This window comes from Scardinius erythrophthalmus (genome assembly GCF_964197995.2).
Source record: "Scardinius erythrophthalmus genome assembly, chromosome: 11".
Taxonomy (NCBI): Eukaryota; Metazoa; Chordata; class Actinopteri; order Cypriniformes; family Leuciscidae; genus Scardinius; species Scardinius erythrophthalmus.
The window spans coordinates 3,670,713-3,684,662 of NC_138231.1; the positions used below are offsets into that span (position 1 = coordinate 3,670,713).

Sequence of the window (13,950 nt, forward strand, 5' to 3'; positions counted from 1 at the left end):
TAATGGGACCTTATTGTAAAGTGTTACCAATGCAAACAATCATTTGCATTTAGCCATATCATCTTGAATATTTATGATGGCAAAATAAAAGGCTTATCAGCTTTTAAGTAGGAGGAGAAAATTCCCATATATTTGTTGCTGATGTCAAAGGTTGTGTGACCATTAAAACTTAAGGGAAATTATACAGATGCCAACAAGGACACGTTGTGTGACATTCCCTCATCATTTACCTGTAGGTGTGGTGAAGTCAAAAGGCCTGTTAGTTCTGTGGCTTCAGTGTGTTTACTGGAGTGAAGGACACTTTCCACCTGAGGCCCAATGACACGAGTCAAGAACATGGATGAGGAAAGTTAGTAAAGTTTATTCTAGACCTTTTAAGCCTCTAGACAAGCATCACAATGTTCAAATACAAATTAATGTATTGTATTTTAATTTTATTTAATTTCAGTTTTTTTTTAGTTTTACTCTAAAACTGTGAGAAAATCAAAGGCATAAATCTAAACAAGCTGTACTCCAAATTTGAGGTTGATATCTTAAAAAAATTTGCTTTCAGTGAGATTTTGTTTGGGTGCAGTACCAAAAGTTTCCACTAGATTAAACTAATTTCCCATTCACTTCCAATGCGCTCATTTTTGACTGTGAACAGTACAAGTGTGACTATTTTTTTCAGGACTATTTAACCTTTTCAAATCATGTCCATGATTTTTTTTTTTTTGTTCACATAGCAAGTGCCAAAACCTTTACCAAGATTCGTACCATTCTGACGAAGTAAAACAATTCTAAAAAACCAAAACGTAAAATTAGGGTCATTCCAGTTTGCTTCTTAAAAAAAAAAAAAAAAAAAAAAAAGTTTCATTTTAGATCTAATTATAATATGGTAACCTTCATAATTGTTGAGCCACAAATCATGATAAAAACTCTGCTTATATATATGTATATATTTTTTTTTTGTGTGTGTGTGTGTGTGTGTGTATTTAAAAGTCAATATGAAATAATCATATTTAGTTTTTTAAATACATGTTTCTATATTTATTGTAAAAAATGAATTCATGCCAGTTTCATTATTAAGTGATGAAACACCTCTCTGTGTTACATTTGACAAACTAATCAGCACACGCACGCACACACACACACACACACACACACACACACACACACACACACACACACACACACACACACACACACACACACACACACACACACACACACACACACACACACACACACACACACACACACACACACACACACAGTGGTTGTAATAATCCATTAGATCTCATTCTGGCCTCCAGGAAGTCTTAGTGCATCACACTTCAGTCTGTAAGCCAATGACGGATTACATTCCCAACAGCCAATGGCTTCCTCCAGCTTCATGCTTTGGCACAGGGCAGATCAACCAATTACCACGTCCTTATTAAGCACCGCGGGTGCCTTTGCTCAAGTACAATGACTACAAACACCTCAAAAAAGTACAGATTCACATATAAGCTGCAAAATCTAGTGAGCTTCCGGAATAAACTGCATTTAAGGCATCATTGGTGTGCTCCTAACACAAAGGTTGTTTAATTATGCTGTCTTCTATGATAACTTCATCGAGAATGCAATTCCAGAATGCATTGCATTTGAGTTTGAGTTTATTTGACATAAAAAGTAGCAATACAACTGTATCACAACTTCTTTGCCAAGGATGACACAATAAAGTTGCATTAACTTATTTCCATTGTGGTCCTTCATTTTAGAGAGTCATTCTCATGCGAAAAACAATTCATTCAAATCAGTCATTCTCTGTGCAAAAAACAAAACAACAAACAAAAAAACATTTTATTGAATGTAAACACATATATTTGATTATAAATATACTTGCAGCAGCATTCAAAAGTTTGGGGCCAGTAAGATTTTTTTTTTTTTAATTAATACTTTTATTCAGCGAGGATGCATTCAATTGATTAAAAGTGACATTAAAGACATTTAGAATGTTACAAAATAACTATTTCAAATAAATAATAATAAAAATTACATTTATTCTATTTTGTTCTATTCTATTTTTAAGCTCTTTTGAACTGAAGACTGGAGTTTTGATGCTGGGAGTTCAGCTATGCCAGCATAAATATAAATTACATTTTAAAATGCATTACAATAGATATACAATAAAATACTATTTCACAATTTTTACAGTTTTTTTTAGCTAATAAATACAGGTGAGCAGAAGAGACTTCTTTCAAAAACGTTTAAAAATCTTACAGACCTCAAACTTTCAATAAAAAAAAAAAAATAGGTAAAAAACTAAATTAAATTTGTGAACTAAACTATATTTGTGAATTACTTGCATATCTATGCATATTAAAATAGCTAATTGTTAGCTTTGTGACATGTTAACTATACAGTCTTTTTGTATGACATATAGAGTTGTTCGCTTTTGCATTCTTTCGAGTTGAATGGGTCACAGAATAAGAAGAAAGTTCAGATTGTCATACTAACTTACTACTCTTACTATTAATGCAATATAAAATGCATAGTACTTACTGTATACAATATAGCACAGTGCATATAATATCATACCCCACAATGCAATGTGTTTTACTTGACCTTCACTCTCCAATTTAAAAAAAGTGCTGCAGGGATGACGTATTTTTGTTGGCCAAAACCTGGAAACGAGTTAGTATTTTAGCACATCCGGTTCCATCATCCAGAAATCAATGTTTTTTTTTTTTAATGGGATTTTGGTTAAATGCTTAAAAATAAGGTCTGTGGTGAACAAAAGATCAAGACACTTTAACGTTTTATTCTATGACATAAAATACATCAGTAATACCAAGTGATTTAAAAAAAAAAAGCCTTTTGCTTGTCTTCTAAAAGGCAGTTGCTAACAAGCGTCAAAATGAGGACTAGAGAGGCTCTCGGGACATTAAAAGTCATCAGCAGAACAGGCAAACTCGTCACTGGTCCACTTTCAAAAGTGTTTATAATCATGCTCTTGCAAATGATTATAGCTCAAACTCTCAGGTAAAAAATGTTTTGTAAAAAAGGCTGAAAGAGATGTTGGAAGCTTTGAAGTCATGAACAAAACGTGCAAGAATCATAAGCTTTTGTTAGTCACAGACCTTATTTTCTGTGTTAATCCAAGAGGTAATGGAAAAATCCCTTGTCGAGGCAACCAGGGTGATGCCAAGTTACGGGATGGCCTGAAAATATACGTCATCACTGTGTAACGGAGGCCAGCTAGTAAAGAGCTGTACAGGTAAACGTCACTCCCCTGATCCTAAGAGACACGCTAGCGACTAATGCAATTAATGAAATTAATATTAATATAATTTTGCAAGTATTATGGGAATGTTCCTTTTGAATGTCCTCATGTGTAGTCTCTACCAGCCGTTTGTTGTAGTCCTTAAAAAGAGATTTCATTAGAAGAAAATCTCTCCCTTTGCTGTGAACTTTAAGCGTTGTAACTTTGCAGATGTTGTTTATGCTCAAACAGCAACATTACACACTAACTAAAGTTAGAAAAGTGAAATCACACTCAACCACCCCTTTAAAATTACACTGTTTATAGTGTAGATGATGGTTCGATTATAAAGTATATATAAAGTATTTATGAAATTATAGACTGTATAGATCTGGCTGTGTGAGAGTTTAGTTTGAATTAATCAGGTTTCTTTGTATGACACATTGACATTACAGTACAGAACGGCTCTTTCGGTTGTTATCCTGAACATTGTGTACGCATTCATTTCATCTGTCAGAATGGAAAAGAGGCTCTCGGCAGCGCGCATAAATGTCACATCCTTTGGATTTTCCCGGCCCGAGTTCTTCACTTAAAACCAACTCAGACTAGACAACCTAAGAAGTCGGGGAAGGTCTTGTTTTTTAAGATTCGTTACATGCTGTTGGCAATACAAAAAGCAATTAATCCATGAAAAATCTTACATATAGCCCCTTTTGCAATTATCAGATTATGCCATTAACAGCTATGCAATTATCGGCCCATCTGGCTCCTGCCGACCGCGTACAAGGTCTTCACCAATGTGCTGTACAACCGACTAGCCTGGCAGTTGGACGAACAACAGCCACCCGAACAGGCTGGCTTCCGGTCTCAATGGACCACATCCACGTGCTGAACCAACTGCTCGAACGCTGCCGGGAGTACAAGATGCTGGCCTTTGTAGACTACGAGAAGGCCTTCGACAGCGTGGAGATCAACGCCGTACTGCTCGCCCTCCAATAACAGGGCGTCGCCGACGAGTACGTGGCCCTTTTGCAGGAGCTGAACAGCGGATGCGACACCAACATCACCCTGTTCCACCGCCCACTGTACATCCCCGTCGCCAGAGGCGTCAAGCAGGGCGACCCCATCTCGCCCAAGCTGTTCACGGCGTGACTGGAGCACGTCTTTCGACAGCTCGACTGGGACAACAAGGTTATCAGCGTTAACGGCCAGTGGCTCAGACATCGTCCTAATCAGCGAGTCAGTGGCCGACGTGCAGCTGCGAATCAACCAGGCCGGTGCAGCGGTCGGCCTGAAGGTGAACCTGGCCAAGACAAAGTGGATGCGCAACCCCCAGGCCGCCAACAACAACATCCACATCAGCCAGAAGGAGATCGAGCAGTTCGACAGCTACGTCTGCCTCGGCCAGGAGCTGACTGCTGGACACAAGAACAACCGCGAGCTGCCACGCCGACGGAGGGCTGCCAGGGTCAGCCATGCGTCCAGAGCAGAGGTGGTCACCGACACGGCCAACGCCCCCCTGCGGCCATGCTATACGGGGCCGAGACCTGGTCGCTGACCGCGGGACCGACAGGCAGAAGCTGGCAGTGACCGAACGCGCCCTTGAGCGGCGGATGGTCGGCATCAAGAGGATGGACCACATCATCAACGAGCAACTGAGGAAGACGAGCAAGGTCAAGGATGCCATCTGGGCCGGACACGTGGCCAGGAGTTCGGACGGGCGATGGATGCGGGCCGTGACCGAATGGCTGCCACTCGACATCAAAAGACCACTCGGCCGCCCTGCAACCCAATGGCGGGACTCAACAAGACAACGGCAGAGACTGGATGGGTCTGGCCAGGGGCCGCCCGAAAAGCCTGGTGAAGTTGTTGTGGCCTGCGTCGAAAGACCGAAATACAGGCCGATTGAAGATTGAAGATAGCCCCTTTAAAAAAAAGATTAACTTTAAACAAACTTTCTATTAACGTTACTGGAAGCCTTACCAGAACGTTCCCTGTTATCTGAGCTAGCTACTCCACTACATGGCCAGTGCTAAGCAGAGGAGTAGAGTTGGAGGAGTGTGAGTGGTACCTCGTCTCTGAGCTGCTGTGCGTGTGTGGTGAGCGGGTACGGAGGGCACAGGCGTCTCATGCCGAGAGCTACGCTGCGGTGCATGATGAACGCCTGCCTGAAGTCCGTCTGAAGCAGGAGCTCCACCAGCAGATGAAGGTCCTCCTGACTCTCAGCATCCGTCAGATACAGATGAAGACACTGCAGAGAGTCCAGCAGGTCCTCCAGCTCTGAGAACACACAGAGGGAAACGGGGTAGGAAACGCCATTGATAATGATTTTACAACAACAACGACCTTGGTTTCCCACGCCTTTTAACTAATGCATTTCAATGACTTTGCCAGTCTCTTCTAAATGACTAAATAAGGATTTTTAAAACGACAAGTTTTTAAAGGTCTCTAATACAACAACAACAACAACAATCTTGCCTGCATGAAAGCTTTGTTTTCCTTAAAGTCCTCCTGTGGTGAAAATCAAGCTTTTAATGTTGTTTAGATGTCTTTAATGTTGTTTTTAATATGCTTTAAGACAAACCATGTGTAATTTCATAAGTCGACAGCATTGCTGAGTATTTTCTCCTTAAAACTGCAGTGAACGAAAGACAGTCTCAAAAACACGCTTTGAAATCGCTGGTGTTTCTGACGTCACAAACTACCATGTAACCAATCAGATTAACATGTGGGCGGGCTTTAGCATATCATTAACAGCGAACTAGCAGCAGAGGAGTCTCGAGAAATGCCAGGTTATCGGAATCGGATAGATTTAGCAATATAGCGGGTGTGTGATGTATATTACGATGTTATGATGAACTATATGCCTTTCTCCACTGACGTTCTGAGTTGTTCAAAGCGTTTCTGATGATTAGAAGGCGAACGGGAACATAGTTTGTGTAACATTATTTAGCAACACATTATTAGCTGTTTGATAACATAGTCAAGCAAAAGGCTAATCATATTAATTACCGTTATGTATCCGATGTTGTAAAGAGCGATACCAGTGTGCAGAGTTTACCTCAGTAAGTTCACCGAGTGAATCTGTCAGCTGGCGTGAGTGAGTGGAGGCGGGGCTAATTAGCATTTTCATGGCTCTGAAAAGGGTGTAGAGTTATATTCAAGCTATTTTAAGGCATGATGATTTTTTTTCACAGGAAAAAAAACGTTTAAATATGTCATTTTGGTCATAAAAAGATGAGTTTTAAGGGATAAAATTATTTACTACAGGGGGACTTTAAGAGATAGTTTGTCAAAAACAATAACAACTTGTGAATGACATACCATGACAACTATTTTATGTGTACTATTCAATTACCACTGCAAAAAGAAAATATTTTCTTGCTTAGAATTTTTGTCTTGTTTTCTAGTAAAAATTTCTAAAAATTCTTAAATCAAGGTACATTTACTTGAGAAACAAAATTACTTAATTTCAAAAAAAAAAAAAAAAATCAATATTAGGTGACGTATTATGGAGCGTATTAAGTGACGTTTTAACAATTTGTTCCCACAACTTACTAATAAGTCAACACATTTTATTAATTCGTTCCCTCGTTTTACTAAATTGTGGCCACGTTGTAATTCGTTCCTTTTAGTTAAATCAAAATGAGGGAACAAATTAGTACAACATGGCCACGATTTAACTAAAACGTGGGAAATAAATTATTATATTGTGCACACAATTCACCTAAAACGAGCGAAAGAATCAGTAAAACGTGTACTTATTAGTAAGTTGTGGGAACGAATTGTTAATTCATGGCCACAATATATATGTTTGACTGAAAGCAAGAAAAAAACATCTGACAACTGGACAAAAGGGAAAACAAAATTAATTTCCTAAACCCCATTTTTCTTACATTTCTCTTGATGTCCAGAAAACAAGACAAAAGAAAATATTATATCAAAAATTACACACTTCACCTTCAAGGCTTTTTACTGTACCAAATATTTACATACTATATACCATTGTTTTGCCTAAAAATCATTGCATATATTTCACTTTCAAGTCCACATTGTGAAATGAAATTTCGACATTTGTCACCAGTCAACATAATCTTGTGTGGAGTAAGCCGTCAGTCATTTATAGCAGACATTTTTATCCCAAGGGATGCGCAGTGCACTTCTTACAGGGACAATCCTGAGAAACCTGAGGTTAAGAGTCTTGCTCACGAGTACAGAGGTGAGATCGGCTCTGGAGTTTTGTACAATCACATGTGATAGATATCAACTACACCAGCGTTCAAAAGTTTGGGGTCGGTGAGATTTCTTAATGTTTGAAAGAAGTCTCTTCTGCTCACCAAGGCTGCATTTAGTTGATCCAAAATACAGTAAAAATTTGGAAATATTATCATGACGTTTTCTATGTGAATATATTGAAAAATGTAATTTATTCCTGTGATCAAAGCTGAATTTACTCTAGTCTTCAGTGTCACATGATCCTTCAGAAATCATTCTAATATGATGATTTGCTGCTCAAGAAACATTTATGATTATTATTAATGTTGAAAACAGTTGTGCTGCTTCATATCTCTGTGGAAACCTTGATAAAAAATAAATAAATGGCTAGAATTCTTTGATGAATAGAAAGCTCAAAATGAACAGCATTAATCTGAAATTGCATCTTTTGTAACATTTGATCAATTTAATGCATCCTTGCTGAGTAAAAGTATTAATTTCTTTATAAAATCTTTTGAACGGTAGTGAATAATCTGTACTTATGACTTTAGATCTGCCTGAATTCTGCTAATTTCTCTCAGACTATTCCAGATCACTCCTGAACATGATGCTTCTGGAGGTTGTTCAACACGCATTTGCCGTTAACCCTCTAATGTCTCTCACCTGTTGTGGTTTCCTCTTCTGAGCTTGACTTGACCATGTCCATCGCATCAAAAAAGGGATGATTGTTGCCCTCAATGCTGATCTGCGTCAATTCCTGACCCGAGGAAGAGTTCAGATCCTCCTTTGTCTGTTCAAAAGCCTCTTCCTCCTCCTTCATCATCATCATCATCTCTGGAGTGTCTTGGGATCTTCCCGTCTGGTCGCTGCAGCATTGAGCGATGAGTTTGTCAGGACCGTCCATGTCTCTGTCCTCCGTCATGTTCCCGTTCATGTGTGACGTTAACATGGCTGTTTTACAGTGAAGGTCAACACAATAAACTACAACAGTTCAGTGCACAAGACATGCATATTCATACCCTGAAACAAGATGTACACACATACTGTACAGTAGTGGCCAAAACAAAAGTGATGTCTGAAGGCAAATTTGTTTTTAATATATATATATATATATATTTTTTTTTTTTAAGTATGAGAGAAGAACAAAACACTAAACTAAACTTGTTTATCTGACTACATGTTTTATTTTACAATGCAAAATGCATAAAAAAAAAGCTCACAGCAAAAAGCATAACTTGACAACAACATAATCAGTTATTAATATTTCATTGATTCTCTCTAGTTTTTGCATGTGTTCATAAATTCTTTACATGACAGCCTGGCCAAAATGATGTCGCCACAATTTGGTTTCATTGCCTTATCAATGCACAACTGCACAATATGCTTACAAAATAAGCATTTTAATCATTTTAATAATATTTGAAGATGCCAATTTTCCTAGGCTGGCTCACTTCGGCCACTATTGTATATATAAATATGGCATAAAACTACATGCTTACTATTCAAACTAACTTGTTTTGGATTTGTACGGTTATGGATTTCATTAGAAACTCTTTTATCTCAAAAGAGGAGGGTTAGATTTCTGAAGATATGAGCCCTTTAAGGGTGAAGTGTGTAATTTTGGCGCCACTAAACTGCAGAAAACAGGCAACTTTCAAAACTTTCGGTGAAATCTTCTTCCTCTGAAGGAACCAATCAAGTTTCAGCAGTCACACATGCAGACTTTCAGCTGTGTTTAAAGGAACAGGTGGCAGTGAAAAACGACCATCTGTTCATCTGAGATTACTAGTGCCAACTTCACACACACACACACACACACACACACACACACACACACACACACACACACACACACACGCAAATGCTGGGTTTTCATAGGAATTTCCATAGACAGTTTTTCTACTGTACAAACTGTATATTCTCTCCCTTTACACTAACCCGACTCCTAAACCTACCCATCACACACACACACACACACACACACACACACACACTAAAGATGATTCAGATGGACATCTGTTTTGTTCATGTATCATTTACACCTTAAAGCACAATGTCAATCTAGATTAATAACGGCAGATTATTTACATCTAGTTACAGGACCGCTGATCTACTTAATAAGCCAACAAACAGAGTAACCTATAAATAACTTCATGCTGACCAAACATCCCTTACAAACATTAACACAATCTCACAGTTACTAAAACCATAATAAATAAATTAAATAAGTAAAAAATTAAATGACGGAAAGAAAGCGAAGGTATTTTGGCGAAACTGCGGATACTATAGTACATTTTTGCAAGGGATTATTATTAAATATTTAATTCTGATCAGCTCATTTTATCTCTTCACTCTATTTCATGCGGTTATTATATTTATTGCAACCATTTCTAGCAGAAATCCAGCACCTTTTAAGTGCCACTAATGTGTCCGACTAGATAAACTTATATAACAGCAAATGTTCTTGCACGTCTTTTTCCTCTAGTACTTTCTTGTACGTTTGAACCTTTGACCTTTCAGTCACTAAATGCTAAACTACAGCAATAGCCCAACCAAAAGCAACGCAATCGTAAAAGTAAATGATTAGTAAATGATTATTAATAAATGCAAACACAACTACATCTATTACTCACTGTGTGCATGGAGTCCCAGGTCTCCCTCTGCTGTTAAAGGTCAATAGAGTGATATTCCAGTGGTGTTTTCACTGAGGTCCAGTAGAAGTGTGTGTCCAGACTCCACAGGTCTGAGGCTAATCTTGATCAGCTGTGACTTCATGAGTTCAGTAATCTCCTTTAAACTCGTCAGCGCCACGAGACTGAGCATGCAGGTGTTAATGCTGCTTCAACATCTCATCATCATCATCATCATCTTCATCATCACGTCTACAATAATGCTCTGATAGATTCTACAGCTACTGATATAATTCACCCGCTTCTTTTTATTTTCCAAATTTCATAATCCATATGGTGTAGACTACAAATTGACATTAAATCTCAAATTCTTTGGAGCAATAACTTTGTAGTAAAAAAATATTTTTTACATTTTTAGTTTATATATATATATAATCATTTTATTTTCACATTTGTTTCCTCAAATTGACTGCATGCATCCATCCAATCATATGCTTTTTTGGCGATTTAAAAATGTGAATGAAGAGTTCAGATGCAAAAGCCTCTGAGTGCCATCTGAAATTTTCTTCTAGAATGATCATTTTTATGAAGCTCATATATTTAAGTTCAGTAATTTCACTTAATGTCAATGAAAATTACCTATTAATTGTCATTTAAGTGAAATTACTGAACTTAAAAATACGAGCTTGATAAAAATGATCATTCTAGAAGAAAATTTCAGATGGCACTTAGAGGCTTTTGCATCTGAACTCTTCAAATAAATAAATATATATATATATATATATATATATATATATATATATATATATATATATATATATATATATATTTCAATTTTTAAATCACCAAAAAAAAAAAACATATGATTGGATGGATGCAGTTACTTTGAGGAAAAAAAATGTAATAAAATGATTATATATATATATATAGTCCAAAAAAGCATATGATTTAATGAAATGAGATTAAGAAGCAGTAACTTAATTTAATTTTAGAAAAAAATAACAAAATAAATGACCTAAAAAAGCATATAATTTTAATAATAATTAAAATACTTCATTTTTATTTTTATTTTTTTTTTCTTCAAATTGACTACATCCAATCATATGCATTTTTTGGTCATTTACAAATATGATATAATATAATGTAATATATAATAATATAATATAATAATGAAGACCCACCCACACACACACACAACACACACGCGCATACACACTCTCACTCTCTCTCTCTCTCTCTCTCTCTCTCTCTCTCTCTTTCTCTTTCTCTTTCTCTTTCTCTTTCTCTCTCTCTCTCTCACACACACACACACACACACACACACACACACACACACACACACACACACACACACACACACACACACACACACACACACACACACACACACACACACACACACACACACACACACACACACACACACACACAGCTTTGTTTGTGTCTGAAATATTCCAAGTTTATAATAAAACTGTAAAAAAAAAACACACACATTAAAAATTATACATATAAAACACTGCAGAATTAGTGAATGAATGCACTGGTGAATTAGTAGACCATAATCACACACGTTAAGGAATTATGTTTTTATTCGTTTTATTACAAGAAAATTCCACAATGCTATTTTTATATAATGATCAAGGATTTTATTATTGTAGTCTCTCTCATTAGTTCTTATCATTACAGAAAATGTTATTATACAGATTTGTTCAATGTCTCCTCATTGCTTGGTCATATTCCGCAGGAGTGCTGGTCACATTTATCTGTACAATTCAATTGTTCTTTTTTTTCACTGTACATTTTTGTGTAGTTGATTAAAAAGGCAGTCAGCACTTAAATAAGCTGTTGTTGTTGTTGTTGTTGTTTTCTCATCTTTTTAAAGTATATTCAAATAAAACGTTCGCCTGTGACTCCACCCCCTGGGGGAGGGGGGCGGGGCTACACCAGGTCATGTGATTATAAGGAAGCTTCAGGGATTGGGTGACCAGGCCCGTGTTCCCCCGGGCACGACCTTCGTGCACCCACGCGTTTGGCACTGCGCACACAAACAAGACTCACGAGATAAACGACAAGCAAAGCTCTTTGTGATGTCATAATGATGCCTACTAATGGGAGGAAAAGTAAAAGTGTCACGTCAATGACACGTAAGACAAAAAGTGCCACCCTCCAGAGTCCGGATGTCAAGTTGTTGAGTTCTTCCCCATGTCCGAAAAAAACAAAAGCAGTCATTTTTCATTTACTTCTCTGTTTTTTTTTTATGTTAAAACGGGGAAATAATATTCTCTCTTTTCTTTTTCTTCTTCTTTTTTTTTATCTCCGGGCAGGCACCTACAGTTTTCTATTAAAATGCTACAGCTATAAGATCTAGCATTGAACACACAAAGCAACTGCAATGAAAAGAATAAAGTTGCCTTAATATAATAATAATAATTAATAATAATGACAAGAAAAATGCAATAATAATAATACAGAATAAATCTCTTTTTATAATTAGATTTTATAATTTAAAAGTTATATTTTTTCTTTCTTTGAAATAATAGATTTTTTTTTTCTCATATGTATCTAGTTTTGTGATCAAGATGTTGACTATACTTCAGCGTTATCCAAATCAATAAAAACTAGCTGTGCCGTTGCATATTACAGTCAATGATATGTGAACATGCACCGTGAACCACCCGTCACTCTCTGTCCTTCTGCCCGTTTCTGTCATCATAGACGGCCGATGACCATCACGTCCACCACCTCGCCCTTGTGCAGCTCCACGTATTGCTCGGTTTTGGGAGGTAGCATCAGGAGTCCGTTAGCGCTGCGCATGCTCATGAGTCGGCTGCTAACCTGGTTCCCTGGACAGAGAGGAAGGAAAGTCTGAAAGTTGTGCCAGTTGAACTCTTGGGCCCTATTTTAACGATCTAAGCGCATGGCCTAAAGCGCACGGCGCAAGAGCACTTAGACCGTGTGTCCACCAAAGTGTTTTTAGCCAGCTGAACACGCCTAGCTGTGAGCGCTTGAGAGCGTTTTGGCAGCGCAGCGTTTTCTTCAGTTGAGATGCTTTGCTTGTTATGATGCGGATTATCCGCGAAAGTGTTACTAGAATCTCATTTCACACATATTTTGTTTCTGTGTTGATTCTATATTAAAATGTCGATACAATGTAACGTATTTTCTCTGCTTCTTGTTTTAAATTATTTCGTTCCGTTATTATGCTTGTTGTTGTCCTCTGTTGACATTGTACAAGCAGAATGTGGCGGTTGGTCGGTGTGGTATTAGTCCCGCCCCTCCTCCACTGTGATTGGACGGTTGGGTAAAAAGTGACAGTGATGAGCACTGCGTTTTACCCAAAGTTGAACATTCTTCAACTCTCGGCGACTGTAAAAAACGCCGAACGCTCAGCGCTTCAGCCTAAAAAAAAAAAACGCTGAGCGCCTCGTTACGCTCTTGGTGTTTTAAAAACGTGGCATTCCCATTGAAAACATTTGGAAAAATACGCCATCCAACTGAAAAAACCCTTTGGTGGACACGGCCTTAGGGTGTGTCCGAATCCACTTTTGCTAGTTTAACGACGGGAAAAATGGTTGGCGCTCCCGGCGCATGGTCTAAAAGGGTTGTCCCTATTCTCTTAATGAGTAATGGGTGTGTTTTGGGAGTAATGTGAAATAAACCAATCAGAGTCTCATCTCCCATTCCCTTTAAAAGCCAGTTGCACTCGCGCCATGGCCGATTCGCTATTTACATGGAGGAATTTGCAAGCGGAAAGACTGAACACTTCTCTAGTGAGGAAACGGATTTGCTCGTGCGCGAGGTTAAAGACCATCTACGGGACAAGCTGGATTCCACCATCTCTTTATGTACACAATATTGATCTTTTACATTGTAATCCTT

At 37.8% G+C, this 13,950-nt stretch overlaps 2 protein-coding genes across 8 annotated transcripts in view; both read right to left on the reverse strand.

Moving 5' to 3' along the window:
- The window catches only part of LOC308698178 (protein PALS1-like), a 36,362-nt gene extending 26,113 nt beyond the window's left edge, over positions 1-10,249 (reverse strand). Inside the window, exons 1-3 of the mRNA XM_081378101.1 lie at positions 10,075-10,249; positions 8,105-8,392; positions 5,298-5,506 (exon numbers count right to left, since the gene is read on the reverse strand). Coding sequence (XP_081234227.1) covers positions 5,298-5,506; positions 8,105-8,390 — 495 coding nt within the window. The 5' untranslated portion in view covers positions 8,391-8,392; positions 10,075-10,249. The remainder of the gene's footprint in view (positions 1-5,297; positions 5,507-8,104; positions 8,393-10,074) is intronic.
- A 2,531-nt stretch (positions 10,250-12,780) lies between these two features.
- gphnb (gephyrin b) overlaps positions 12,781-13,950 on the reverse strand; it is a gene marked incomplete at both ends in the record, with an annotated part of 93,351 nt that continues 92,181 nt past the window's right edge. For all 7 annotated transcript variants that reach the window (XM_081378708.1, XM_081378707.1, XM_081378706.1 and 4 more), the window contains one exon: positions 12,781-12,914. In XM_081378708.1, coding sequence (XP_081234834.1) covers positions 12,781-12,914 — 134 coding nt within the window. The remainder of the gene's footprint in view (positions 12,915-13,950) is intronic.